A 27,842-nucleotide genomic window follows, 5' to 3' on the forward strand; every position below is an offset into this window, starting at 1 on the left:
CTGCTAATTTTGTGACAGACCTGGCTAGCAACAGCTTGGCACTGGCTGCAATGCCTTCTTAAATAAAATGCCCCAAATGCAAACACAAAGGCTTCTTGCTGGTGCATGCCTGGCTCAGGTTCAGAGGCAGATGGGAATGAATAGCTGCAGGTACAGTCAGGTCTGTGTCCTTACCAGTCTGGCTCTCCTCTGGGCTCTCTGCAGACAAGGGTTTAGGAACTGCATCTGACTCGTGCCTGTTCTTTGTCTTTCTCAGAGTGAAGCCTTTCCTTATGTCGGCGAGCAGGGCGTCGATGACACACACCTCCTCCTGCTTCATCAGCCCCTTCTTGACTGGGTGGGGAGAGAGATGGGTGTTAAATGTGCTCTGTGATCCCACAACACTATATCCTGGCTGAAGGCAAGGGATTTGCTCCCAAGTCTTGGTGCTACAGCCTGGCACCAGTGGCACCAGCTCTGCCTGGACATGTCCCTGGTTGTACCATGACCTTGAAATATTCCCTGTTTGTTATCAATGTTGGTGGGAACTTTTTTTTTTTTTTTTTTGAGGAAAAATAACTCTAATTTTTCTTACCTCTCAGATCTTCTAATTATATTTTTCAGCCTTTCATTTTCATCCAGAAGAAGGCATATTTAAGTAACATGCAAGAATTTTGGGACAACTGTAGTAAAGAGGGACTATTCAAGTGTATTTGGGGACCTTGGATGGCGGATAAGTCAAATGTTTCTTTTTAGATTTGGGATTCAGAAGTTATGTTTAGAAATTGAAAAAGTTAACTAAAATACTTAATTTGTGGTGGTTTTCTTTCTTTGCTGTTCAGTCAGCAAACCTAAAATTAACTTCTCTGCCCAGCTGCAACTGTGGAAAGTCAATTCTTAGCTATGGCTGAAAGACACCTAAAAGCCTTTAGTCAGCCAGCACCTGGAAACCTACAAAATAAATTACAATTACTGGTCCATTAAAGCAGGACCACCAAAGAGCTCCTATGGCTCCATCTCTATTTTTTGAAGCCATTTTAGATACTCACTGACTTTTCCATTTTCTCCCTTCTGTCTCTTCCCCTCTTCCTCTTCTAGCTGTTTTTTCCTCTTCTCTGCTTTGGCAGCTTGCTCCTTTCTGTCCTTGTTTTCCTGCAGTGAGGTAATAGTGGTATGAGAAGGTTGGGTAAATGTCTGCTACAGAAGCTGATGAAGAGAAAGCAGATGTATAGATGAAGGAAGAGAAATTCTGGCCTGGTCCTGTGCAATAAATAAAATGGGCATTGGGAATAAGGGCTGTCATACCAAAATGGTGAGAGAGAATCGCTGACTTGGCCAGGACTCTGCCACGTCCCAGCTGGAGGTGGCAGTGGTGATATGCCTCACACAGCTCCCTGCAGTTTGCTCACCTGCCTGACCTCTAATTGAGGTGAAAGTGGGCGATACTGCAGCCACAGTATTTTCCAAACAGGTGGCTTTTTTACTACATATCCTCCTTCTGAGCCTGTTTGCTCAGGTTGGAGCAAAGGGTTAAGTTTTGTAAGCTCCCTTCTCTAAGACTTGCACACTTGGCGCAAAAGTCACAAAATCTTTGTGGCTCTGCAGCTAAAGTTGCACCAAAATCACAAATCCCTGGTGTTTGGGCCAGGCCCAGCAGCACCAGAAGTGCATGAGGATGCAGTTTGGGAGGGATCAGACATTGCTTCACTGGGGGACCTCATGCCAAGTGCCAAAAGCAGGAGGCTGTAACCAGGTTCTCCCGTGGATTCAGGTGCCCATCCCACCCCTGTCCATCAGAGTGGAGGCAGCTACCAGCACTAGGGATGCTCAGCATCCTGTGTGCAAATGCCAACCTTCAGGGCTCGGATGAAGAGATCTCTGAAGGTTTTCATGATGCTAAATATGTCTTCTAAGGACAACTTGCTTGGGTCTTCACAGAGATAGTTTGCAAGTTCTTCTCTCTTCTTTTCAATGGTTTCAAATTCCTCTTCCAGCTTTCTGGAGGCATCAATGCTGTCCTGAAACACATTAAATGCACACAGTAAAACATCATCCAGAGGACAACGAGTGAAGTGCACTCACAGAGAAAGGATTAGAGCTTAGATCAGGACTCTGGGTCCTGGCTTTAAACTGCAGCAGAGCTTCAGGGAAACAGGTGGGAAGAAATTAAGATTTGCAGATGATCTTTACTCTTGGCGTCTGTGCTGTGCCAGTTTACAGGAGTGGCTTGAGCAAGACATGGAAAGCTCCATGCAAAGCTTAATCCCAATCAAAGGGCTTCACTCTGATGATCCACACAGAAGGTGACCATCTTCTCTTAAAATGAAGAGTCACACAAAAGCATGGACAGAGCAGTTGAGGCACACACCCTAAGAAAGGGTCTCACCAAAGGTGTCTAGGTTTGGGGTGCAGCTGGCAAATGCACATTTGGGTTGTGTGGCATTGCAGTCTATTTCCAAATCTGAGAGTATGTCTTGTGGCAATATTTTCTCCCTTCTCATGAGGCGGCTCATGAGAGGAGGCTGCAGATGTACCATGCTCCACCTCTCTGTGTAATGAGGGAGATGTGAGACAGCTCCATTACTGACCTGGATGGGTTTCTCATACTGTTGTTTCACATCCTCATTTGATGATAAGACTTTCCGCTGAAGCTCCAGCAACTTCTTTAAATTGGTACCAGACTCCGTGCGTATAATATCAAGATTAATCCTGAAATCACACAGAACCCTTCCATCAGCTGACACTCTAGCATCTTGAGCTGACAAAGGAGTGGAGAAGTCTGAACTCGTGGTCTGGTCACCCCTCTGCTTCCCACCACTTCACTGGACTGAACCCTGTGCTCTGAACTCTCTATATAGTCCAAGCTCATGGAAAACAACTTCCCTCCTCCACAGTACTTATGGAAAGGCTGCCAGACCTACCTACAATTTTGTGTATTGGATAGGTGAATGCCAAAAAAAGCCCCGCATTCAAAAGGCTGTTCTCTACCTGCCATGCTCAGCATTAGTTCACTTTCCCTGCCTGGAGGTACTTCAGAAATGCTTCTGGGTAGCTGGCCTTCACCAGCTCCTGCCACCACAAAGGCAGTGCACATTTCAGAAGGGTCTGGGAGGCAGTTTTAACTGACTGCTCTGCAAATTTCAGTCCTAAGTGTTGCCAGCTGTAGTACAATTATTACATATTAAAGGGCTTTCAACATTCATCAACCAAATCTTTCAGTTAAAACTATGTAAGATGCCATCTTGTTAATCTCTATACCAGCTGTGTGTGTCCTAATTTCTGGTACATTGTTGATGTGCATGGGATTTATTTTTGTGTTTAATTCAAAGGAAGTGACACACAATTTTACCCTGCTGCTTTTGAAACATATTCAAGATCCTTTGGCAGTTCCAGTAGGTCCTTGTGGCTGTTTTCTACTTCCTGAAGAGGAAGAGAGAAAGAAGTGTTATTTGGTGTGTGGCAGGAGCTGAGGGGAAGCTGGACAGAAGTGTCCAGGAAGGATGACTGTGCTTTGTTCTGCTACTGCCCCTCTGTCTGTAATTTGCACATTCAGAGAGGAAAGGCATTTCCTCTGGCTATAAAAATGTAGAAGAATGCTGAACCCTGAGAAATACTCATAGTTCAAAGCAAAGCAGAGCTCTTCTTGAGCATGGAGGCAGGCAGGACTGTGGTTTGATGCAATCTGACACTTCCTACGGTCCCAGAAGGGTACTAAGAGGCCTTGAATCTTAATTGCATTTTTTACTTTCACAGCTGTCCTTGCTGAAGCTACTGCCAGCTAAAGCGGGGCTTGAGCATGGGTAACTGAAACCAAGGGACATTGATGAATGAAGGTGGCAGAGCAGAGCATAGAGAAAAAATGATAAAAACAGCATTGCGGGGAATAGGAAAGCCATGGGGGCTTGGAGAGAAGCATGAAAAGCCTGAGCATAGTCTGGAGGAAAAGTCCATGGAAAGGCAGAAAGGCTGAATGAGCCAGGACAGCTTTGTGCTCTGTGGTTTGCAGCTGCTGATGTGCACATTGCACAAATAGGAAAGGAAGTTGCAGAACTGTGGGAAAAGATGCTGGAGGGAAGCAGAGCAAGTCTTAAAATAAGGAGTAGTGCCCACAAGCAGCCCCCACCAGAGTCACCAAAGTGATTCAAACACTCCTTACTTGTGACTCTCTGGGGCTTGCCAGGGAGGACGTGAGTATGAGCATGTGGCATTAGCCAACAGCAGAGTAGGAGAAATGTCTCATCTGTGATAAACCCTCCCTCTTCCCTACTGTTCAGGACTTGGCAGTGGTACCTCTAGAATATGGTGGAGCAGCGTAATGCGGGTTTGGTTTGCTTTGGTTTCTGTTAGTTTGAGTAAAGTGCTGATTTTAAACCCATCGGCATCACCTGTGTGACTTCCCTACAAGAGAGAAAAAAAGCAGATGTAACTCCTGTGTCCATCCAAATTATAACCCCAAAGGAGATAATTCACAGACTGTAATGGGGGAAGGAGAAGACAAAAAAGTCCTTACATAGTTCAGGAAGTTTCCAACTTTGAGAATCAGTTGACAAAAGACTGGCAGGCGATGACTGGTCAGAAGATCTGAAAAATATAAGGGACTTTTAAGCTAAAGCCTCTGTTACACCAGAACTTTATTTTATAAACCAGAAATTTCCTAAACTGCATTGAAATTGGGATTCTGAATTCCACTAATCAAATTTGATATTTTGGCTTTGCAGCCCAATGCCCAACTGGCAGAGAAAGTGACTCTATGTAGATTTCAGTTCCATGGGTTGTAAAAATAAAAGTCTTTGTTGACTGATGTTTCTTTCTTTATATATGGTCTCTCATTTCCTAAGGGCAAATAACCTGGAGTTGGACCCTCCTCACTAACAGCAATCAAAGTCCTGCCTTCTTTGCAAGTTTCCCATTGTGGGCAAGGGTAATGGGGCTGCAAATTTAATCTTGCCAACTTCATTTAGCTGTGCGTGAAGCCAGTTCTGACTGTCCTATGATCACCTGTCAGCTTCTAAAACCAGACATGTTCCCTGTTCCTGGTCTCTCATGGTAGAGGTGATTATGGACCAGATATGAAGGGTGATTGACAGATATGTCCTTGCTCTTACAACAGGGTGCTGCAGTGCTGTGCTTTCTGAAGCACTCAGCTTTGAGGCAGGAACAGCTCCAAAGGAATAACTGGGCTGCTGGGAAGTCACTTCAGGGGATTCTTCAATTTATCCCAGCAGACAGCTGTAACGCCAGCTGGAGAAACCCTCAGCGGGAGTTGGGGGAACTGGCTCTGTAGGACAGGTGACACTTGACAGTGCCAAGAGGAGCACACTGCTCTCAGAGGAGTGGGACCAAAGGTTTCTGCCACAGGAAGCTAAAATCTATTGCATAAACTTACCATATTGGAGCACCAGCAATTTATAACCCAAAATAACAACCTTTGTCTTCTGGTTCCATTTCTAGGCAGGAAAATACTAAAGCATTGCTACTTTAGGGAAATTTTGGGGTAGGCTTTTCTGACAGCAGAAAAAATTGCTGTATGAAGCTCTTAATTTGGGAAATAATGCTGGATGGATGAATTAGCTGCAGTGCAGCCAGCTCTGCTGTCTAAATTCAGCTCCTTTGAAAAGGCTGATGAACTTTCAGCACTTCACCATTCAAAGTGTTTCAGAGGAATACATCTGCTGCAGAAAGAAAGGGATGAGGGTGAGAGAAAATGATCTTTGGTCCTCCTAAAGGCTTTGACCATTAGTGGAGATACCTAATCTGCATCCCATTTTCAGCAAACCAGTGAACAGACCACACAGGAGTTCTTTAGTTTTGGGTAGTAGTATTGCAGAGCTCCAGGGGGAGTTTTGTGGAGGTTAAAATTTCCTGTCTTAAAAGAGATCCAGAAATAAGTTCAGGCCATCAATACCTTCACAGGCTCTCCGGATGGCTTCAGCTTTGGGCTGAATCATGTCGAGCACGACAGTGGTCTCTTCACAGATCAGCATACACTCAATGCGCAGCTGGTAGCTAAGGGTGGAGATGGATTCACAGCATAAAGGCACTGAGATCTCAGCACAGGAGCCCCCTTCCCACATCCCCAGCAAGCCCATGCCACCCCACAACACTGCTGTCAACCACATCCATACCAAACCACTGGTGTGGCCTGTGGAGGCAGGCGAGGGGAGCTGCTTGCCCTGAGGACCAGCAGGGATGTAGGTTCTGCTGATGCCTTGTGGACAGCAGAGAGAAGTTTCCCCTTCTTGGCACTGCATTTGGCACTGCCTTTCACTAAGTTATGGAGTATCCTTGCACAGATCTGACCCTGAGTCCCTGAGAGGGAGAGGAGGTGCTGGATCAGGAAGATCATCTAAGGGGTAATAGGGAAAGGGATAGCTCCAAGGGGGAAGGAGAATCCACCAGTTATATCTATCAGTGTTGGTCTGTGAGGTTCCTATAAAGAAACTTAAAACTTCCCAGAGGAAAATCAAGAAACAGAAGTTCATGACCAACAACCTTACCTAGGAATCTGAAGGAGGAGAAGATAGAACTGATCTGCGTTTGCCAGCTTTGATTTCTCTTCTTTGAAGGCCTTCAGGTTTTCTATCTAATGAGAAATAAAGAATCAAGACTGCAGGGCTGCACTATGTGTTCAGCTCTGTGAACCAAGGGTACTGTTTTCCTCCTGACCTCATGCTTTTCTGGCAGCAGCTTCAGCAACTGCTTCAGAACCTCAACATCAAACTTGGTCCGGTCTCCATTCTGGATCATGGCAGTCACCTCTTCATTGGAGCTGCAGGAAGGAGGAGGAGAGCCAGCCATCAACCAAAGGCCACTTTTCATCACACACTACCAAGAGATTTAGCTGCGCAAGCACTCTGTGCTTTCCCTAGTAAAGAGTCACAATAATCCAAAAGGAAAGGTATTTTCTCACAATTAATTTAGAATCAAGACCTGGATCCCTGCTATGACCCAAATCTTATTTCTGGCCCTGATCAAATGACTCAAGGCCAGAGATGAATCCTGCAACTGAGATCCTGCCTCTGAGCATTTGTTTATCTTAAAAGAAAATTGAACTCTTCATTTGTCCATTGGCCCTGACTTGATGAGGGATTTGATCTCCAGATGTCTCACAGTCTGTGTCACCCAAAGAGTCTGTGCCACAACTTTATCTGTAAAATGTAGACGTAACTCCTTTGGCAGCATATGGGGAAGTTGTATGTCAAAACATAATTAAACCCCCAAACTCAGTATTTTAAAGACAGTATAGGACAAAATGGGGAATGTTCAGATGATTTAGTAGCATGGACACCAAAGCACATTGGCTAGTACAGATTTCGTGAGGACATTCCAGATACTGCAAAACCTGCTCAAAAGTTTTGTCAACTGTCATGAAAACTGGCCATATCTTACCATTTAAATTGCTTCAAAAATATGTTCAAATTGAGACTTTTCTTGGAGTCCAAAAATGTGATCTTCATTAAAGAAAAAGAAGATATCTCATATTAGATGAGCTGTCTGCAGGGATCTTTACTTGAAAAAACGAGGGGGGGGGCCTCCTCACCTCCTTCGGCTCTGCCTTCACTGGTGCTGCTGTCTTCTCCTTGGGGGTTGGCTGTGGGAAGCAGAACAGCTGCTCAATGCTGCTGTAGTTGGGCTCTATCATTTCCTCACTGCTGCTGCTCACAGAAGCCCACATTGAGTGGCTCTCTGAAAGAGAGACAAAATGTTCAGAAGTGTTCAGACTGGCTGCAGGGACAGCTGAAAGCTCCTGGCGCCTGGGGCAAAGTGAGCTGCTAGCAGGGACACTCTTCAGAACGTCAATGAAATAAGAAGAGACATATTAGTCCTGGATAAATGCTCATTATTGAAGAGGGCAAGTGTCACAGGTGGGATCCAAAGGCCCTGGTAAGAGGAGGCAGCACTGGGCACACAGAGGCTGTACGGTCCCATCCCTCCCTGTAAAACTGCGTTTTCCTCCATGGTGGGAGGAAACAGACATTTCGTTTCTATGTCCTGGTTGATATTATTTTTGCTTCCTTGCATCCTAACAAAGGGACTGGGCACAACTTGGACATTTCCTGACTGTATGCTTCTCCATTTCTCATTTTATACTCAAGTCTCCTTGTATAATGCTGGTTACAGGACTGCTTGAATTTATTTCTACTCCAATTTCTTATATCTTAAAAAAAATCATCACCCTAACATGCCTGTAGAAGCCTCTACTGAAATAATCCCAACATTTTAACTGCTCTTGTGATTGAAGACATGCCTTATTTAGATTTCACCTCTGCCTACTTTCATGCAGTGGATGCCTTACTTGTCTAGGACAAAGCTGACACAGCTTGTACCAGCTTCTTCTCACATTTCATGCTCCACTTTGAATCCACTAGTAGAGGGAAATGTAACCCAAAAATCAAGAGATATGTGATGTGATCCTCACATGCTCTCTTCCTCATGACTTTAATATACCCAGATGCAAGCACAGATGAGATGGGTAATAAAAGTTTGGGGAACTCAGATCAGAGCCTGATCTAAGGCACATCATAGTTAATTAGGAAAATATTCCCATCCCTTTCTCTTCTTTTAAGTTCCAAGTATTTTAGTTATAAGCAAGCTATTCCAAAGTATTAATTCTGTTAGAATAGTTACTATTACATTAGTAGTTCCATGTTATTTTTATATCAGCTCTATAGGTCAAAAGTAAAAGAAATCAGAGAAGTTCTGTATCTAAACAGAGACAACCACATCTGACGAACTTTAAGATAGTGTTTCTTCCCCTGGGAAGCAAAAGCAGCAGTGTAAAGCACCCCTAAAGCAGCAGTGACTTTATGTGAGAAGCACCCACCTCTCACCACGTTGGAGGGCAGCTTCTGCCAGTTCAGCTTCTTCATTCTCAGCGTTGGTGTCTTCACTGTCTTGCGGGGAGGCCTGCCCAAGCCAAGGGAGCAGCTGTACTGGGAGGCCACCACGGCTTCTATGTGATCTCCTGTCATGCCAGGGAGGAGGGGTGGAGGGGGAGGGATGCCCCCCATGCCAGGCAATGGGGGTGGAGGGGGAGGGATGCCTCCCATGCCAGGCAATGGAGGTGGAGGAGGAGGGATACCAACCATGCCAGGCAATGGTGGAGGAGGAGGAGGGATGCCCCCCATGCCAGGCAGTGGAGGTGGAGGAGGGATACCAACCATGCCAGGCAATGGTGGAGGAGGAGGAGGGATGCCCCCCATGCCAGGCAATGGAGGTGGAGGAGGAGGGATACTAACCATGCCAGGCAATGGAGGAGGAGGAGGGATACCAACCATGCCAGGCAATGGTGGAGGAGGAGGGGGAATACCCCCCATGCCAGGCAATGGGGGTGGAGGTGGAGGGATGCCAGGCAGTGGAGGAGCTGGAGGTGTATTTGTCATGGAGGATGTGTGGTTCATGGCTGCTGTGCCAGAGGGTAGGGGTGGTGGGGCTGGAGGCGCCGGGTTGGGAGCAGTGTTGGAGGGAGGGTTAGATTTCTCTGGCAGAGCACAGCAGGCTGTGAACTGGCAGGATGAGATCTTCTTTTCGTTATCCAGTGGCCCTGAGGATGCCACTGGGGGCCTGGTGGGGTTTGATGATCCCACTGGACATCGAGCTGCACGTGCACATGGTTCTGGTTCACCCTGGGTGCCTGCAGTTGCACTCCCAGACAGGCGGTTTTCAGCTCGCTTTTGTTTGTTTGGATGTTTTTTGATAGACAGTAGCCTCTCAATGACTTCTTCCACTGTGTTCCCTTGGACTAGAGAAATGAGCCAGGGTCAGGGAAGGGGATGAGGCCCACAGGCTGGTTCATGCTATTCATCCCTCACCAAGCAGCAGCTCTGGAGCCATGGAGAGTCCATTTCCTGGTGTCACTACACAACTACACTTTTGGCTTCTAGGCAATTTCCTTTCCATGTGCCCAGCCCACAAACACTTTGAGTACACCTGCCAGCAGGACAGGCCAGCACTAGTGGCAGGCTGCCAGTGAGAACAGATTCCCACTGACTGCCATGAGCCAAAGCTCAGGGATTAACCATTAAAACAAGACTGGGAATCCCAAGCCCACTGCTAAACGTCGCCACCCACATGGATGAGGCTTTACTTGACCTTATACAGAAGGTGTAGCTTCTGTTCAGCTCTTACCTAGTCCCACAGATTATTTCCTGCACATTGGGGAAAGACTTTTATAGGACAAGGGAAAACAAGAGGAGTGTGCGAGGCTGAGTGGTCATTCTTACTGTCATTGGCAAGTAAAAGGGCTCTGTTCACTACGGCATCCAAGGACTCCCACAGCAGGAGGCTGGAGTGATGAGATGGTTCCAAGTGCAGCAGGCTCTGAAGGATGGACAGGAGCTGGACAGAGACTGGAGAGCGGCTCACCTGGAAGACAGAGCAGCTTCTGTCACAGCAAGGCTGGTTCAGAGCAAAGTGGATTAACTTTGCCATTGTGTGTGACCTCACACCCCATGCAAGGGGAAACTTACTTTATTGAAGAGAGATGAAAAGACCTCATGATGATCGTTCATGTTTATCCCATCACATATCCTTAATAATTCCTCATCATCCTCTATTTTGAACTCCTCAAATGTGTCACACTGGATAAGCAGATCCTCCTCCTCGATGTCTCTGCAATATTACAGCATTCATTTTCATTGGAGAGACCTTCACTAATTTTCAGCTGACCTTTTTTTTGTTAAATGGCTTTTATCTGTTTGCCTCTCAGACTCAGCCAGTTGGTGTTGAAAGTACCCAACTCTGCCTTACTTATAAAGGATGAGATGCCATTAGTGCATCCTTTCTTGAACTGAATGTACTTCTTCCTACAGCCAACACATACAAAGGAATGGCACTTCTCATGGCATTACCTGGCCCTGTATAGGCTTGCTATGGAATTCTCCTTGGAGCTGTAACAATGGAGTGGCATTCTGATCTTTTTGAAACCAGGCTGCCACCTTTACTTTTTTAAAGTCAAGACTAATTGAAAGTATTCCAGTGATGTTTCTATTTGAAAAACCTCCCTCTCTGTTAATCAAAACTGGATTTAAAAATGCACAGACACTCTAAAGCTGACTTTTTCAGCATTCTCAAGACCACTCAGTGTTAGAATTTTACAGTTGCTGCTCTGTAAAAAAATTTTCTCTTCCCTAATTTTTATGGTGTTGGATAGAGTAATTCCAGTTACATGGATAACTGCAACTCACATAAACTGCATTCTAGAATTTATCACAGATGTTTCCGATAGAATATAATTTTTAAATTACATTCAGATATGCATTAGTAAATTGTTTTAGCTGAATGCTTCTGGGACCAACAGCAGCAGTGAAGTGGTTTTGAACACAGTGAGCTGCTCAGTGAGCCTGCAGCATTGCTTCAGATTCAGTCTGAAACAGCCTCAATGAGGACATTGCTACTCCATCTGTGCCCAGAGCCTCTGTGCATGCCATCTGTGCCAACAGCTGTCCCCGTGACACTATGGTTGGCAAGAGCATCTTAACACTGTCCAAATGCCTCTAGCTCCCATGGAATGGGTGCATACAAGCATGGTCCACTCCACCCAGGCACACTGCACTCCACACAACAGGAGGTTGGATAAGTATTAAGTTTCCACAGCTACTTCACTGTCAATCTCATTTAAAAAAAATATTAAGTAGAGATCCTTACCTTAGCTTGTCTAAAACATCCAACAGCTGAAGCCCTGGCAGGTGAAAAAATAGATATAGTTGCGTTATGACCCACTTGGTACATATTTGTTATGATCTTTATATGTGCTATGCTCATAAACACTTTTTGCAGAGAGAAAAAGTGAAAATATCTTCAAATTAATCTATCAAAGTGGGTAGAGTCAATGTGGTAAATGATGACACACCACAGCACAAATCTGGAGCACCTGTGTGAACCACTGCACAATCCCCCTGGGATTACAGAGGAACACAGGCAGTTTTGGGGCATGAGTGACCTCAGTCCAAATTAGATATCTGATCTGATAGGTCTGATATGGTCAAATATTCCTTGATGTCCATGGAGAGAAATGGAGCCCAGGCTGACCAACTCAGAGGCATCCAGTATGTGAGGTGAACCCCAACAATGGTAGCTAGGAGCCTGGGATTCTAGCAGTTGGAAAGAACCTCTGAACCATGGGACAGCCTCTGTTGGCTCAACTGAGTAGACACAGAGTGACAAAACCTTATCAACTCTTACAAGTATTGGAGTATATGGAAATGTGGCCACATAAGATGGTTAGTTATAGAAATGTTCTGAAGAACCTCAAGTGATACAGTGCTGCTGGGATTCCAGAAAAGATCAAAGCTATGGGAAAGCAGCCAAGCTAAAAAAATCTGTTGACAGAAAGGCTGTTGAGAATAAAAGTCAAAATAAAGAAGAAAATTAATATTTGCAGTTTTGCTCCCCAGCTTCCTCAAGCACCTTATCACAGAATCACTGGGTTGGAAGAGACCTCCAAGATCATTTAGTCCAACCCAGCCCTAACACCTCAACTAAACCATGGCACCAAGTGCCACATCCAATCTTTAAACATATCCAGGGATGGTGACTCTGCCACCTCCCTGGGCAAATCATTCCAGTGCTGTACCACCCTTTCTGTAAAAAACTTTTTCCTAATATCTGATATCTAATATAGATACATCTGAATAAAAACCCATTTGGTAATGGACTTTCTCCAGGGAAAGGTGTGACAAACATCCTTACCTATGAACTCGTTTCTGATTTGTGTCCTGGTTCTCAGCTCCTCTTTCCCCAGGATGATGGCATTGATAGCACTGAGCAGTGTCACCATGTATGGCACATTGTCTGTGTTGGAGAGCTCGTTCATTATGATGCTGAATCGATACTGCTGGTTCTTCACACTCTGTTGGTAACACAACTGATATTATGACAAGAATGGTCTATTTAGGCATAAATGCCTATGACTGTGGTGCAGGCTCTCAGATAGAATTAGCACCTGAAATCCTCAGCTTATCCCACTGTGCACAGGACAGGAGGACACAGGTAAAAGCAGCACTCCTCCATTGTGGTTGGCAGAGAAAGCCATTGAAAACACCTCTCAGATCCCTTTGTGCTTTCTGATAACTGGTGCATGTACCTGAGCTCGTGGGCAGTGAGACCTGTGGATGTGGCAACATTTATTGTGCTGGTGGTGCATTTGCTGCCAGAAAGCACTTTGTGGCTGGCAGTCATCTGTCCACACAAGTCACAGAACAGCACCACAGGCCTACGCTGACCACAAAAAACTTCCTACAACTTTCACTTTATAAACCCTTACCTCTCTTACCAAAACAATGCAAAGTAAACCTTATTCCCACTCTTTTCTGTGGTACATGGATCTGTCTGCATGGATCAAAGCTGAGGCATTCCTCCTAGTCCAACCAAACACTTGCCTTGTAATGGTCCAAGGCATCCAGAGCCAAAGAGTGGCCATCTGATGAGTAAATGCACAGGGCAGCCAGGAGCTCAAATATTTGCTTTTTGACCATGACATTAGTTGTGTCAAGCGCTGTAGGAAAAACAGAACAAAAAAAAGCAAAATTTACAATGACATTTATGTTCTGAATATCAGTGTCTTCTGCTACATGGATTAGGAATAGTAGTAGAAAAGAGACTGAAGGAGAGGACCCATTACAATGGAAGATGGGAAGAGAAATATCTTAAAGAACAGATATCCCATCCCAATAGCATTATGTGATAGTAACTTCTAGTGGTAACAGTAAATGCTACAGGTATCCCACTGGCATTTTGGTGTAGCTTGTAGTTATTCATCTTTTCCATGTCCCAGTGATATGCTGCAACAGCAGCCACACACAGAATCAGCACTCCCAAAGTTTATTTCCCATTTTCACATATGAGTATTATCTAGAACAGCAACTGAATAATTTTCTTTGATTAATGACTCTTATTTTTAGTGCAGAAAAGCTCAATATGCATATGAGTTAGAGCAATTGTTCCAATGGGTCCCCATGTATTCCCATTTTGCACTACTCTTTCTCTGTGAGCCCTGAGAGCTGGGAGGGAGTGCATTAGGCTGTCTTATTTTTCCTGTATTAGAGCACAAAGAAGCTCCAACACTGAAAAGTCCAGGATACCCCCTGATTTCACAGTACAAAAATGCCAGGTCTATATTTTATATAGGCTAAGAAAATGCAGGGTGAAGAGGAAGGAAGGGGACTTCAAAACTGAAGAGGGAGGCAAGTCAGCTTTCAGACTAAATGCACTTCAAAAAGCTATTAATAAAGGTTTCTGGGTACAGCTGTGATCTCTGTGGAGCAGCACAGAAGTTATCCTTCCAGCACCAGCATCACTAAGTGCTGTACAGTAAGTTCTACAAGATGCCCAAATGAATTTCAAAGCTAATGACCAGCCAAGTGAATGGCAGGAGAATGTAAGTGGTGTTACCCACCATCTTCCAGAAGGAGCAGAGTGAGCACCACAGAGAGCAGGCTCTCTTGAGTCCAAACATGCCACTTTCACTCCTCTTTACAGGCTACAAGACTCCAAGCCCTTTCAGTTCCTCTCCTCTGCCCTTGGAGCTCTCAAAGACTGAATAGCAGTCTGCTGACAACCAAAGGGTTGAAGATTCCTCATGCCTGTATGCAGATAAGGCTGAGTTTACCCCCAGCTTCTCAGTAAACTATGACAATATTTGTGTGGAAATAGCACTGGGTGGCAAAAGCAAGGTGATTTCATAGCAGTTCTATTTTAAAGAAGAAAACAATCTCATTAATCAGTTGTGACCAACCATTTCCAACTAGCCTGGTGCAGGGCAGGAGGATAAGCAACAGGAAAGTGCCCCTCCCCACCCCCCCCCCCCCCGATGCCACATGTGATGGACGAAGCAGGAAGACGCCTTCTCACCTTGGAAAAGTTTTCTGACGTAGCCCTCATTGCTCACAATGTACTCTATGCCTTTGTGGGAGTTCATGACTGCTCGCACACAGCTAATGCAGGTGAGCTGGAGCAAGGCATCAGATATCCTGGCCACTCCTCGCCCAGACAGCCTGTCCAGAGCCTCCAGGAGGAGATCCAGCCCAGACAGCTCCAGGAACTGAACCATCCAGGCATCGTCGCTGTTCTCCAGCCTCTTCTTCAGCCCGGAGTAGTTCACCACTGAGGGCATTTGCAGGAGACGGATGCACAGCTCTGGCTCTGCATTTTCCAGGTTGGCCTCTGACTGGTCGGTCTCCTGGGGTCCGAGTTTCTCCTTCAGGGCAGCCCACTTCTTGTGGGCACCTTCCTTTTTGATTGACATCATGAACAGTTTGTTCTGAAAGAAAAAAGAGAAGACAATGTGAGAAGTTTGTCTGGACTGACCAAAAACTATCCAGTAGCCTGCTTTTTGTCCAGTAATTGGGATGTAAAGCCCAATTACAGCAGGTCCCAGATCTCCAGCACTTAGGGCACACACTGCGACCAGTCCTCTGTTGCAGAAACTCAATATATCCTCACCTTAACCATACACATTATATTCAGGCTCTGAAGACTCTGTGGAGAGACTTTTAGCACATCCAAGCCAGCAAATACAGCTTTAAAAGTGGCAAATTTGCACCAGTCAATTGCCACTGCCTATTTTCATGCAGTGAAAGGATAAGGTTGGAAGCAGCATTATCAGCTCTGAACTCCTAATGCCCATTAAACCACTTCAAAATCTCACTGTGCTGGAGAGGCAGTGCAGTTTCTAAGCATTTGTAATGGGATGGAGAAATAATTTTGAGCACATCCTGCTCATAAGAGCATCTGATTACCCTGTTCCTTTTCCGCTTTTGTTTCTTTTGACTGATGTTGAGGTTAATTTTATAGCACTCACTTAATCCCTTCCTGTCTGCTGTAATAGCAAATATGTTTGTACACATGGTGTTTATGCCTGATAATGTGAGAGCCTGACAGGCTGTGAGTGCAGGTACAGCAGCAGGAGACTTGCTACAAAAACAGTAGAGCACTTTTTTGGAGATGGGGAGCAATGGCCCGTTCTCCCTGGAGAACACGGCCTGTCCAGCCAGGCCATCAGCAGCAAGGAAGGCCAGGAACTGAGTCAGCACAGAGAAACTGCAAAGCCAAGTGTAACTCTTGGTGCCAGACTTTATGGTTTTAGGCAGGTTTATTATTTTTCAGACTCACAGGGACCAAGTCATACAATGCAAGTCCTTTTCAAGCTGCAAAGCTGCAGTGGCCAAAAGTAGTTTTGTCCACTGAGATTAGCTCAGCTGGTCAGAGCTAGGTGCTAATAATGCCAAGGTTGTGGAACTGATCCCCATATGGGCCATTCACTTAAGAGTTGGATTTGATGATTCTTGGGGATCCTTCCCTACCCAGTATTCTGTGAAACTGTCATTCTGTTTTAAAGCTGAATTGCTCCCATAGATGACATTTTGCCCATAAAAATTGATGCTACCTCCCTGTCCTGCCACACCACCAGTATCTCTGTTCCCCTGGGCTGCTGAGCTTGCAAAGAGCTCAAAATAACCTGGGGCAAGCTGGCCCTAAAACTCAGCACTTAGGGGATGGAAGGGATTATGGGAGACTCTTATTTTCCTTTCCCAGCTCAAGTACAAGGCTTTCTAGCCCAGTGACTAGGGAAAATGCTTGAAAAATCTAAACTAAGTAATCTCTGGAAGGTTTTTCCAGAAAGCCAAGATAAAGGATGGAGACTTCACAGTGGTTGGAAAAAAATATCTTATTTTAAAGCCTGCTTTGTGATTTTTTTTATGGGGACTGTGCCATTGAGCAAGGTCCTGGCTCTTCCCTGCAGCAGAGCTTGTACGGCTTCTGTTTTACCCAAAGGGTAATTTTGGCAATTTTCCCTTGGGAAATATACAGCCAAAAGATTTCCTCACTGATTAGTGATAGGCATGATATTATAGGTTTAAACATGCCTCTTGGAAAGATGCAAAGTGTGATGGGGTAGGACACTTGAAAAATTTCGCTGAGAAAATGTGATGGTGGGATTTTCTGGCAGCTCACATAATCAAAGCCTGCATTGAGAGGTCAGAGGAGTGGAAGAGTTAGCAGGGTATGGTGACAGAAAAGCCATTTAAAGAGCTCTGGAGAAACCCTCTTGCAGAGTTTTCTTTTGCTTCAGTGGGAAAGAAGCTGGCCAAGCACCCAGTTGCTCCCTGTTCTGTTAGCTGAAAAGATGATGGTCACGATCCAAAAACATGAAGTGGCAAATATACCATCTGAGAACACACTGTACAGCTGAAAAGCGATAAAAAGGACCATAAAAAAACCAACCCAACCAATCCCCAAACAAACCTCCCTGCCAAAGCACAGGCTTGAGTTTCCAAGATTTGTCATCACTCCCAACAGCCCAGAGCCCTTACTCAACTCTTGGTAAAATTCTTTTTGGGATTAGTTAACCCCAGTCCCTCCCCTGTATTCAAGCCCAGGAATTTGGCTTAGCCTTAATGCAAAGGTAAAGAGAAATCCTTCCACACTGGAGGGAGAGAAGCAAAAGTTTCCTGCCCCGGGTTCACAGCTCTGGGGATGGGGCAGCATCCTACACCTCCCACCAGTCATGGTGACTGCAAATCTACAGTCACGGGGCTGCAGAGGTCCACCTGCAGTCAAATTCTCCTCCAGGCTGTGCATGGAGCCCGGCCATCCCTTTGCAGTGCTGGGGTCAGGCTGGACCTCCAGAGTAGGGCAGTACTGAGGACCATCTGACCTAGGTGCTGGTCAGCCCATGGGGCTGCAGAAGTGGCTGCCAACAGCAAGCTCCTCTCTCTTGTGTGACTTCTTTTTATACTCAGGAAATCACGTTTTTTAATTTGAACATGACTAAACTTTTCTCAGACAACAAAGCAGGCTGACTTTTTGCTCCCAGATGTATGAATGCCTCATTATATTGTATTTGCATTAAATCCTATCAGCTACAGCAAGTCAGAGAAACTACAACAGAATTATTGACCTCAGGCTTAGCTGATTCCTGAAAATTAAGCTTCACCAGTGCAACAGGAGACAGGAAATACCAAGAGAGCATCCTGTTTACAGCAGATTTGTTCTGAATTATCCTTCCCTCCCACCTGCTCCACACAGATGTGAAGAGATGAGAAACAGAACCAGGCAGCACCTCTCCAAACAGTCCTGCCTTGTGGTTTTATGCACTAAAATTAACAGACTGGATTGATTAAATATTCTTCCCCACAGAGAGTGCATTCTTTTTGTGGGAAAGAATAAAGGTAACTAATATATCTAATTGTAAAAAGGGAATAAAATAAACAGGAGCTGTACTATATAAAGGGAAAGGAAATGAACATGGAGGAGATGGCAATACGACTCTGCAGATGGTGTGATAGATCTGTTTACAAACACAGATATGAATGATATATTGTGAATGCAACATCTTCCCATATTTTCCATGAGGAAAAGTGTTGCAAAGATGTTCGGATACATCCTTAAAGGGCTGCTGCTTTTGCCTTTTATCTCTGACCACGGGAGCTTGTTAGCAGGTAAATGATCTCAGCAGAGTGAGACAGACAAGGATTGAAATGGAACACATCTATCTGGCTGGCTCACAGAGGCTATTTAGACTATGCTGGCTGAGGGAAGGAAAGTGCTCTGATAAAACCAGACAGGACAGCTGAATACACCTCACCTCTTGGCAGCAGAAGGCCACAGGGAGCTTTGCTTTTTGTTTCCCAGTGCAGAGAGGGGGCTGTGACGGTGGGAGCAGTGTCCCCAGACCCTGTGTCTGACCATGCCTGCAGCATCCATCCTCTGCCTCCCCAGCGGTCTGCTCAGCACTGGGGCTGGGTGCTGCTCCCTGGAGCACAGCCTGATACTGTGTCTGTGCTTGGTGCTGTGGGGGCACTCACAGCCACAACCAAGAATCACAGAATAGTTTAGGTTTGATAAAAGACCTTTAGGATCATCTGAGTCCAACCATTAACCCAGCACTACCAAGCCCACCACTAAACCAGGCCCCCAAGCGCCACATCTACATGACTTAAATGCAATTCTCTCCTCATCTTCTCATCCTCAGAGGTTGGATAGCCCTGACAGGGAATCACAGAATGTTAAGGGGTTAGAATGGACCCTAAAAATCATCTAGCCCCATCCCCTCTACCATGAGCAGGGACATCTCCCACCAGACCAGGTTGCTCAAGGCCCCATCCAGCCTGGCCTGGATGCCAGGGTTATGGCATCCACAACCTCCCTGGGAAATCTGTGACAGTGTCTAGGTACCCTCAGAGTAAAAAATTTCCCCCTCTTTCAATCTGTACCCATTACTCCTTGTCCTGTCACTACAGTTTCTCATGGAAATTCTCTCCCTGGCTTCCCTGTTAGCCCCCTTGAGATACTGGAAGGTTGCTATAAGGTCTAATGCAGCATCAATGTAAAAGTACTCTTAATTTTAGGGTTTATGATTCCTTTGGGAAACATAAAGGTATCCTGAGAGCTTGTGTTCTTGCATGTGGCAACAGCAATATCTCAATTCATGGTGTGAACTCCTCGGATCACTGGGTTTGCAAAGTTGTAATGTTCCCTGCATTCATCCAACCTGGTCTGTAAAATTTCCTCCTCCTTTCTTTCTAAATCAAGTGCTTCTCAGATTCAGTTTTCTGTGCCTCTCTGTCCTTCAAGTCCACTCCTAGGGAGATGACATCTGTGGGAGATAAATCAGGGCACATCAATACTTCCTCCATCCTGTGAAGCTGTGGAGAACAGAGCTGCACAGCACAGCTTTCAGTCTAAATTATTACATGCCTCCAGGATGACACGGATCACAGCAAGGACTGGGGAGGGCATGTAAAAAGAAATTTCTCAGGGCAGCTATGTATAATTGAGTGAAAACAAAAGGGAGAAAAACTGCAAAGGTCAAAACTATTCTGGTTTTTTTTTGGGGGGGAGCAGACCCACTGCCTATGCAGAAGAATGGGACTGTGGGGCTGGTGTGTGTGTGAGGGGGAACAGCAGCTCCTTGCTGCCCTTTGAAGAATTCTGGGAGCATCCCAATCACACATGCTGCCCTCACAGCCCTCTGCTCCCATCCACAAGGCTGCCAGGCTGAGAAAAACTCCTTTATGCTGCTCTGTCCCCCCTCCCTTCCATGCCTGTTCCTGGCACTCAGGAGCCCGTTCTGCCTGGCTGAGTGCTAATGACAGGTTTCGCTTCTGGGTAGTTCCAGTTTTCCCTCTGCTGCTGGGAAGATGCCAAGCCTTTGTATTTTGCAACATGTCAGACTACTCAGTCCCAAAAAGAAACAACATCCTGGCTTTGTGCTTTCCAAAATCACTTCTGGAAGTGTGATGTGTTTCCTCCACCTCTCCTTTTGCTTTCATTTGTGCTGTTGTTTTCCTGTGCAGTGTCGGAAGAGCTCACCTACATAAAAGCCAACAAACCATCCTCCCATGACCCAAGATGAGCTGGGGGAAACCACAAATCTCTATTTTAGACACCAGCCTGATCCCTTGGTGTGGGCCCAACAGTGTCTGAAGGAATCAGCAGCATTCTCAGTCTCTCAGGGCAGCTGAGGATAAGGGCACGGTGGGGAAATTCAGGCAAGCAAACCAAAGGCATGGTTTGCACAACAGACCTTGCCCCAGCATGCAAACCAAGTGCTGCTCCATCCTTCTGCTGCTATGGCCAGTAGCCTCAGCAGTCTTTAGATTTACATATTTTGTAGATCACCTGTATCAGAGGCCAGAATGTGTGATTTATGATCAAAAAATGAAAAGGTTTTGGAATGAGTGCCCACTCTTGCTCTTCAGTACTGAGGAAGTTCGTGAGGTCTCTGGCACATGTGCTTTGCTTTGGCACAGCCTCCAGGAGCTCTCACAACACAGCCCAGGTCAGCTGTGTTCTAAGCAGTGCTGCAAACCATTATGGGGAATATTTTTTCTTTAGGAAATGAGGGAGCATGGACACACACCCTGCTGCAGCTGGTGGGCAGGAACTGTGCCAACCACACTCAGACTGAGCCTGGCACAGGGCTGGCTGGTAGCAAATCCCCAGAAAAGGACTTCAGTGCATAGACAAAGAGTGGCCATATTGGTATAAATTTGTACATATTTTGCCAGTATAGCTTATTCTTTCACAAATAAAGAAAAAACATGTTCTGGTTCAGTCCCACTCACCACCATCAGGATGCTGGGTGCCGGCACAGCTTTTCTCTCCTGGGAAAATACAAGCTACAGTATGGTGTGGTGCCCCACAAAATGGGTAAATGTGTCCACTCAATATGTATTGGTAGCAGTGGAGTTACAACAGCTTTAACCCCACCAGTAAAAAAAAAAAAAAAAAAAAATCACTGGTGCCTTCTTCCTCAGTAAAATCATAAATTAACAAACAAATTTCTCATTGGGCTGCTACAGGACCACAAACAAATCAAGCTCAAGTGAGATGCTCAAGGATCTTTATGTAAGGATCTTCAGTGGCCTCTAAACCCTTATTTATAGGAGAGGTTCCACAAGCTTAACTTCAAATGGGCTTGAAACCACTCTTTGTTACTGTAAGCGTGAAAACACTCAATACTCACTTCCCTTATGGTGGTGAGCCAGGTTTAAACCAGACTGGTGCAGCTGTCAGATTTTGTTTTCATGGTGGGTGTGAACCTGGACACCCTCACAGGCTGCCACAGTGGATTCCACGCTGGAGGGATGTGAGGTGGTGGCCAGCACTGGCCCCATGCAGAGGGTACCAGCCCCCAGGTGTAGTGCCCCGAATGGGGCCACCAGTGCTCCACCCTGGCCCTTGCCCACTGCTGCTGTCAGCAGGCCCACTGGAGCCAGAGGGGCATCCTGACTCCAGCCAGAATGGAATGGGACTCGGGTCCACACTCCACAAAAACTCTGACTGGGAGTAAGGTGGGTCTGGAGACTCCCCTGATCCAGAGCCCACACACTCAGGCAGAGGCAGCAGCTCCATATGGCAGCAATTCCAGCACCATTCAGCATTTTGGGATTCAATTTATTATTATCATTTGGGGTCATGTGAGGTGCAGAAACTGTTACCCAGCAACATGGACAGTGCAGTGGTAACTTTCTAAGAGTCTTGGCTTCTGCTCTGTGGGAAGCTGTCACACAAGCAGATATAAGAGCCAAAAGCCTTTTCTTGCCTGGGGTATTTTTGGTGTGGGTTTTTTTGTTTTGTTTTGTTTTAATGTTTTTAAAAACCTCCCCAGGATGCCAACAGGACAGAGAAAACTGTCAGAGCTGAAGCCAAATTATTCCCTTGTCTCTCCCACATGGAAGGATACTTCTCAACCAGTTGTGTGAGCCCTCCCTTCCCCAGCCAGCTCCTTTTCTCCTTCTCTCCACCAAGCATCTTTCAGCCAACATAGTGTAAATCCCCAAACTAGTGTCTCTCCAACTCAAACACTCTAAGAAAGTCCAACAGGATGTCAGTGTCTGATAGTATGCAAATAAGTGCAAGGAAGTGACTTTTCTGTAGCCTCCAGGGAAGGCATTTGCATGTCATTTGTCATCCTTCTCATTCACTCTGTGCTGGTGGCTGGGAAAGTGGGAGCCTTGCCCCCACTCCATGTCTGCCTGCCAGTACGAAAAAGCACTGCTGGCATGGGGTGACTCTGGCATGGGGTGACTCAAAGCAGGGAAATGACCAAAGCAGGGTGATGATCTGGCAAAGGAAAGGAAAAACAATGAGAAGGGAAAAAGAGGATGCAGAGTGGTCAGGGTGGTGGGATGGAGAGTGTGGGTGTGGGCGGGGACAGCCCCTTGCATCTTGCATAAGCTGTGCTGGGTTTTCCAGCTCTGTGGCACCACAGCTTTAAACAGTGCAAGATCTCATGGGTCTTTGCAATGCTGGAAGAACCTGGACAGCTTAAAATACTGAGGATTTGTAACCCAGGGCTGCCCATCCTGGGAGAGAAGCCACATAGCAGAGGCTGGGAGCTCAGGCAGTGTCCTCTGGGCAGGGGCTCATTGACAAGAATTCTGCTCTCATCAGGGAACCACTAAGGTCCTGCTGAGCTTCAGTCCAGCCCAGCTTTTATGGGCTGAGCAGGCTCTGAAGACATTATAAGCTCTTTTAAACAGAACACATCTCTGTTCCTTTCTGGTTGACATTTCATGTGCAAACTAGTTTGTGAGCCACAGCTGCAAAATGCATCCATTCAGCCTCTTGGGAGGTGTAAACTGAAACCCAGTCATTATTAAATTGTGAATATTTCAATATTTCACATGGCCTGTTTCAGCATAGGCCTCCTGCCTGGCTCAGGGGTAGCAGGTAGGCTTCAAATTTTTATTTCTTACTCTGTGAGGTTCTACCCTGAACTGAGCCTCTCAGATCAAAAGTTGGAACCCACATCAAAAGTCTTCCTGCCTTAGGTGGGAAAATAAGCATTGTGTACATGAGCACGACTCCACCAGTATTAGAAATACAGTAATCTGTCTGCCCTTTGGTCCAAATTCAGTTGGCCTTTAAGAGACCAAATTGCCCACGTGCTTTCTAATTAAAACAGTTTCACCACAACAATGTAATGTCCAGGGAAATGACTTTGCATAATTCCCCATCCTGCCATAGGAAACACTCTGGGGGTGTGTCCATACAATCCAAGACTATTGTTAATTCAGGATGGGTTTTACAACAGCAGATGAATGTCCCTTTACATTGCATGCACTCCTGAAGTGTAATCCCCAAGTCCTCAAAAGATTAATTGTTAATCTGGTTCTTGGGTGCAGGACCAGGCTTACAGCAGTTTTTACGGGAAAAAGTAAAATTTCAAAGAAAAAAAACCCAACAAAACCTTGCGAAGAAAGGCTTGTGATGGTGCAAATTCCTGTCCTTGAAAACCATGAAAGCAATGTAAAAGGTTCCATCAGGTTTCATCTGAAGGCTGAATCTGAGAAATTCCAGAAATGTTTCTCCTTTTAGTTCCATCATTTCTGACAAGAAAAAAAAACCCCACCCAGCAAAACCCCACAAAAAACCTAAAAGCAAAAAAGCAGAAGCAGAGAAATTGGGCTGAAAGGCAGGAAAACCAGCTCTCAGGCTGCACTGTTCCTCTGTAGTTCATGTCCTCATGGACACGAATTTTAAAGTTGCTTAGAGGGAGGGCTAAATAGTTTTCCCCCAGCTAATCAGCCCAATTTTACCCCAATTTTCTAGCAAATGATTTGATGGTCCTCTGAATATTAACTAATCCAAAATCAAATAGATGACATCAATAACTAAGAGTTTAGTTCCATGTTAGGTAAAGTGTGACTAGACCCTCTGCTCTTTGAGTATCACTCTGCTGCCTCTGAATCACAGTGTTATGACTTCACTGCCCACATGGCCAGTCCACAAAATTCAGGAATCCAATTAAACAGACATAAATACTACCCATTTGCCTTTAGGAATTAGATTATTCTTAATTACAGCAATCAGTGTCTTCTTGCTGCTCTACATTTCTGTGACAAATTTATTCCCATGCCAGTATCTTTTCAAGGAAGTCATGCCAAGGGTTTTGGAAAGGGGACACCCAGCTCATTTCAGGCTGGCAGAGAGACCTGTGCCAGCCAGAGCTCTGCTGCAATGGCTCTATCTAGGTGATCCTGCCTAAAATGCCTCATATCACTCCCTTCTAAATCACTAAACATCAGCACAGAGAGTATTCAAGAATCTGAGGTGTGATATTCACTTCTGCATCTCCATGACGGGTTTTGTTGGGTACTCTGGCACCTGTGGGGTCAGTGATAACAAGTACATCTCTACAGGGAAAAAATGAGGGAAATAAACTTGGATAATTCAAGTTTATTGAGGGAAATAAACTTGGATAATTCAAATGAAATGGCACTGAAGGGGAATTAGGCATGGTGAAGACATACAAATTTAGGGGGAGACTCAAATCCTCCTCTTGCCCACAAAGCATCTGGTCTTTGAAACACAACCTTATGCATTGGGGGCAGCAGGAGACGCCAGAAGAGCTACTAGGATGTAAATAGGGTGAACTAACAATGACCTTCCCAGGTATTGGGAGAGCACAGTGACAGCAGCCAGTTTGCTCCCTCGTGGGGAGCAGAGACATCTGAGCATCCTCGGGAAACCACAGGAGCAAGACAGGAACTGCAGAGCTGACTGCTGCTGGCTCTTACTGAATTTCTCTACTCTCCTTGAAGACTGACATCCCTCCAGCTCTCTTGTCACAGAGCAGCTCTCCGATTGCTTTGTGGCTGAATGCATTTGCTTTAGAGGATGCTAAAAGGAGAAAAAAACCTTCTGAAGTAGTCTTTATCTGATGAATACTTCAGAGAACAAAAATAAAGGACTCGGATGCTGCCAGTAGCATATTTCTGGGAACTTTGTATCTAATGGGGTTGATCTGCTTAAAACATCCATAACATTTGCTCTGCAGTGCTTTTGGTAGGAAGCTTCTGCGAGAAAGAAACAACACCCTGTTTTGGGGAGGGTGCTTCCACCTGAGGAGATTAAACCATGAACTGTGAGGAACTTGGAGCTTAATTTGGAAAGGTGTTGACAAAAATCTCTGCCAAAACCCCAAAACTGCACTGGCAGTTCTGCCCAGAGCACAGACCCACGTGCAGGTTTCTAAAGGATGTATGTATGTGCTCCTAAGCATAGGTAAGAAGCCTAATATTTATTGTTTATTTATCCTGCATACATATATTGAACCTGTGTTAAGGCTGCAGGGGAACTGCTTAGGCATTGCCAGGATGAAGGGTGCCACAGCAGCTGAACTCTGCTCCCTGGTACACATGCTGGTGTTGCAGCAGCAAGAAGATGTAATTACAGAAAAAAGACCTTCCAAGCCCTACCCCAGAGGGAGAGAGGCAGGCAGGTCCTGTCCAGGGTTTACCTGTATCCTTCCAGCACAAGCACAAACCATCTTCACCTGCACAAGGGTGAAGATCTTCAGGCAGGCAGTAGCTCTTCCCTAGAAAGCAGTTTGATGGTAGAGGTCCACAGGGGAAAGGGCTGAGGGCATCACTAAGCCAAAGAGCTACCCTGACCCATATTATTTACAGACATCCCTTCTAAACAAAGCTACCAAGATACCAGGATGGTACAGAAAGGAGAAGCGTTTTTCCAGCTGTTCTCCAAACAGGTTACAAACAGGATTCCCTTCTACCGAGATCAGCTTTTCCCTTCTGCTGCTGCTGAATCACAGGGCTTGGTATCTTATCTGGTGAACGGCCCAAATGCAAACATCCTGAGGGTTTTTGTTCAGATAAGGCTGACCATAGCCAGGATTCCTAATGGCATGGGCGAAGCACTATTGCACACATTAAGGAGAACAGCCCCAGATACTGTCAGGTACCTCTCTTCGTGCTTGTGTGAATATGAACATTACCAAGGGTAATCAGAGAACCTGCTCAGCTGCTAATGCAAGAAGTTAAGCATTTGAGCTGTTTAAAATAAATGCTTGAGGAAGGCTGGCTTAGCATGATTTCAACATTAATCCACTCCAAAGATGCCTTCAGAGTATTTTCTCTAGTGCTGGGCAAAAAAGTTTGCAGAGCCTATTTTATAACGCAGTAATCCTAAAACATTCAGGGGCTTAACCTTTCATTTTGCTACAGTACTTGTTCCAGCTGTTTTGAGAGGACCTAACACTGTCCTCCTAGATGTTACCTTTCCAGTTCTAACTAAGTCTTTGTATTAATGTGAAGAGTATGGCCCAACAAACTGGGGATTATGGGAAAGGTCTCATGCTTGGTCAAAATGACCTTACTATACACGCAGGATATCTTATGATTATCGTTTTGACCTTTTTCAGTTTTTCCTTATCACTTTAGATACTGTTTTGTTCTTTGCAAAGAAATCAGTTGTTCAATTGTATCCTCAGGTTTGCATAGTCCAAAGAGTTGCAGTGCTTTATGCCACCTGAACATGTGGCTGTCATCAATCTTCAAGAGGAAAATCACTATATTTGTCTGAAAAGTTCATATAAAATGAATATTAGGATATAATTTTATAAGTGATTCATCGGCTTGCTACACATACGGCTTGCTTTCTTACACGCGTTATCAGTACAGAGGTCTGGGAATTACAGGCTCGTAACTCAATTTAGCTTCGTGTTAGTCCTTTCCCTCCCTTCCTAGATAAATAGAGGCCTTATTTAGGGCTTGGTAATGTTTGTGGAGGTTCAGTCCATTTCCAGTAATGGAAACAACAAACCCCAGAATTTATCCCCAGGCTTATAAAAGAAGCCTCAGGACTGGGTAAATATAAAATAACTCATGAATATTGGACAGCTTGTTCTGAAATGAGGAACTACAGCCCATCAGTGCATAAACAAGTGAGCACAGCCAGGCAGGCTGGAAAGCAGCCTTCCAAGGGAGAAACAGAGCAGCTCAGCCAGGTTTCAGATGAGAGCTACTCAGGGAGCCCGCTACCACATCAGCATGACAAAAACCAGAAAGGAAACAAATTATAAAATGTATCAGAGAATAAAAACATTTGTTCCTCAGTTCACCTTCATGGCAGGCTCACATTTGCACCATTTGTTATGTAAGTCAAGATGAAGACACATTTACAAACACTTTCTAAATTGCAGAGCCCACTGCTGACATGACAGGTAAATATTGTAACCCCCAGTTTCTTACTCCGTGTGAACTTTTTTGCTCTGGCTCAGAGCAGATTTGCTTCACTGCATTGTGCACACAGTTGAAAGTTAAGCCGACCAATTCTAAAGGATTTCTCTCTTTTTTTTTTTTTTTTCTTTTCTAAATAGCAGAAGTAATTAATCTGCTTCAGAGAATGAATCAGCCTTTTCTGAGCTAGAAACACACAGAGGAGATTGTGGCTGTTTCTGGGGCAGGAGGGAGGCTTACTCACATAGCTGATGCAGCGGAGGCAGCCACCCAGGATGTACAGCTGTGGGCTGTACAACCCCATTGCTGCAGCCCAGAAGCCCCCAGTGCCATCCTGTGCCCCCAGGGGACCCGCTGGGACAGTGGCAATGGGCT

At 45.4% G+C, this 27,842-nt stretch overlaps 1 protein-coding gene across 4 annotated transcripts in view; it reads right to left on the reverse strand.

Annotated features, from left to right (window-relative positions):
- Positions 1–27,842, reverse strand: part of LOC136362827 (inverted formin-2-like) — a 40,874-nt gene that overhangs the window by 7,353 nt on the left and 5,679 nt on the right. For 3 of the 4 annotated variants that reach the window (XM_066321675.1, XM_066321674.1, XM_066321673.1), the window contains exons 2-20: positions 14,830–15,238; positions 13,359–13,474; positions 12,670–12,829; positions 11,626–11,659; positions 10,449–10,590; positions 10,203–10,344; positions 8,804–9,721; positions 7,520–7,665; positions 7,369–7,430; positions 6,646–6,748; positions 6,477–6,562; positions 5,885–5,985; positions 4,490–4,560; positions 4,270–4,377; positions 3,329–3,399; positions 2,568–2,688; positions 1,833–1,997; positions 1,029–1,131; positions 175–333 (exon numbers count right to left, since the gene is read on the reverse strand). In XM_066321675.1, coding sequence (XP_066177772.1) covers positions 175–333; positions 1,029–1,131; positions 1,833–1,997; positions 2,568–2,688; positions 3,329–3,399; positions 4,270–4,377; positions 4,490–4,560; positions 5,885–5,985; positions 6,477–6,562; positions 6,646–6,748; positions 7,369–7,430; positions 7,520–7,665; positions 8,804–9,721; positions 10,203–10,344; positions 10,449–10,590; positions 11,626–11,659; positions 12,670–12,829; positions 13,359–13,474; positions 14,830–15,226 — 3,205 coding nt within the window. In that variant the 5' untranslated portion in view covers positions 15,227–15,238. Of the gene's footprint in view, positions 1–174; positions 334–1,028; positions 1,132–1,832; positions 1,998–2,567; positions 2,689–3,328; positions 3,400–4,269; positions 4,378–4,489; positions 4,561–5,884; positions 5,986–6,476; positions 6,563–6,645; positions 6,749–7,368; positions 7,431–7,519; positions 7,666–8,803; positions 9,722–10,202; positions 10,345–10,448; positions 10,591–11,621; positions 11,660–12,669; positions 12,830–13,358; positions 13,475–14,829; positions 15,239–27,842 lie in introns of those variants that run through there. The other variant, XM_066321676.1, reaches the window with a different exon arrangement.

This window comes from Sylvia atricapilla, chromosome 6 (genome assembly GCF_009819655.1).
Source record: "Sylvia atricapilla isolate bSylAtr1 chromosome 6, bSylAtr1.pri, whole genome shotgun sequence".
Taxonomy (NCBI): domain Eukaryota; kingdom Metazoa; phylum Chordata; class Aves; order Passeriformes; family Sylviidae; genus Sylvia; species Sylvia atricapilla.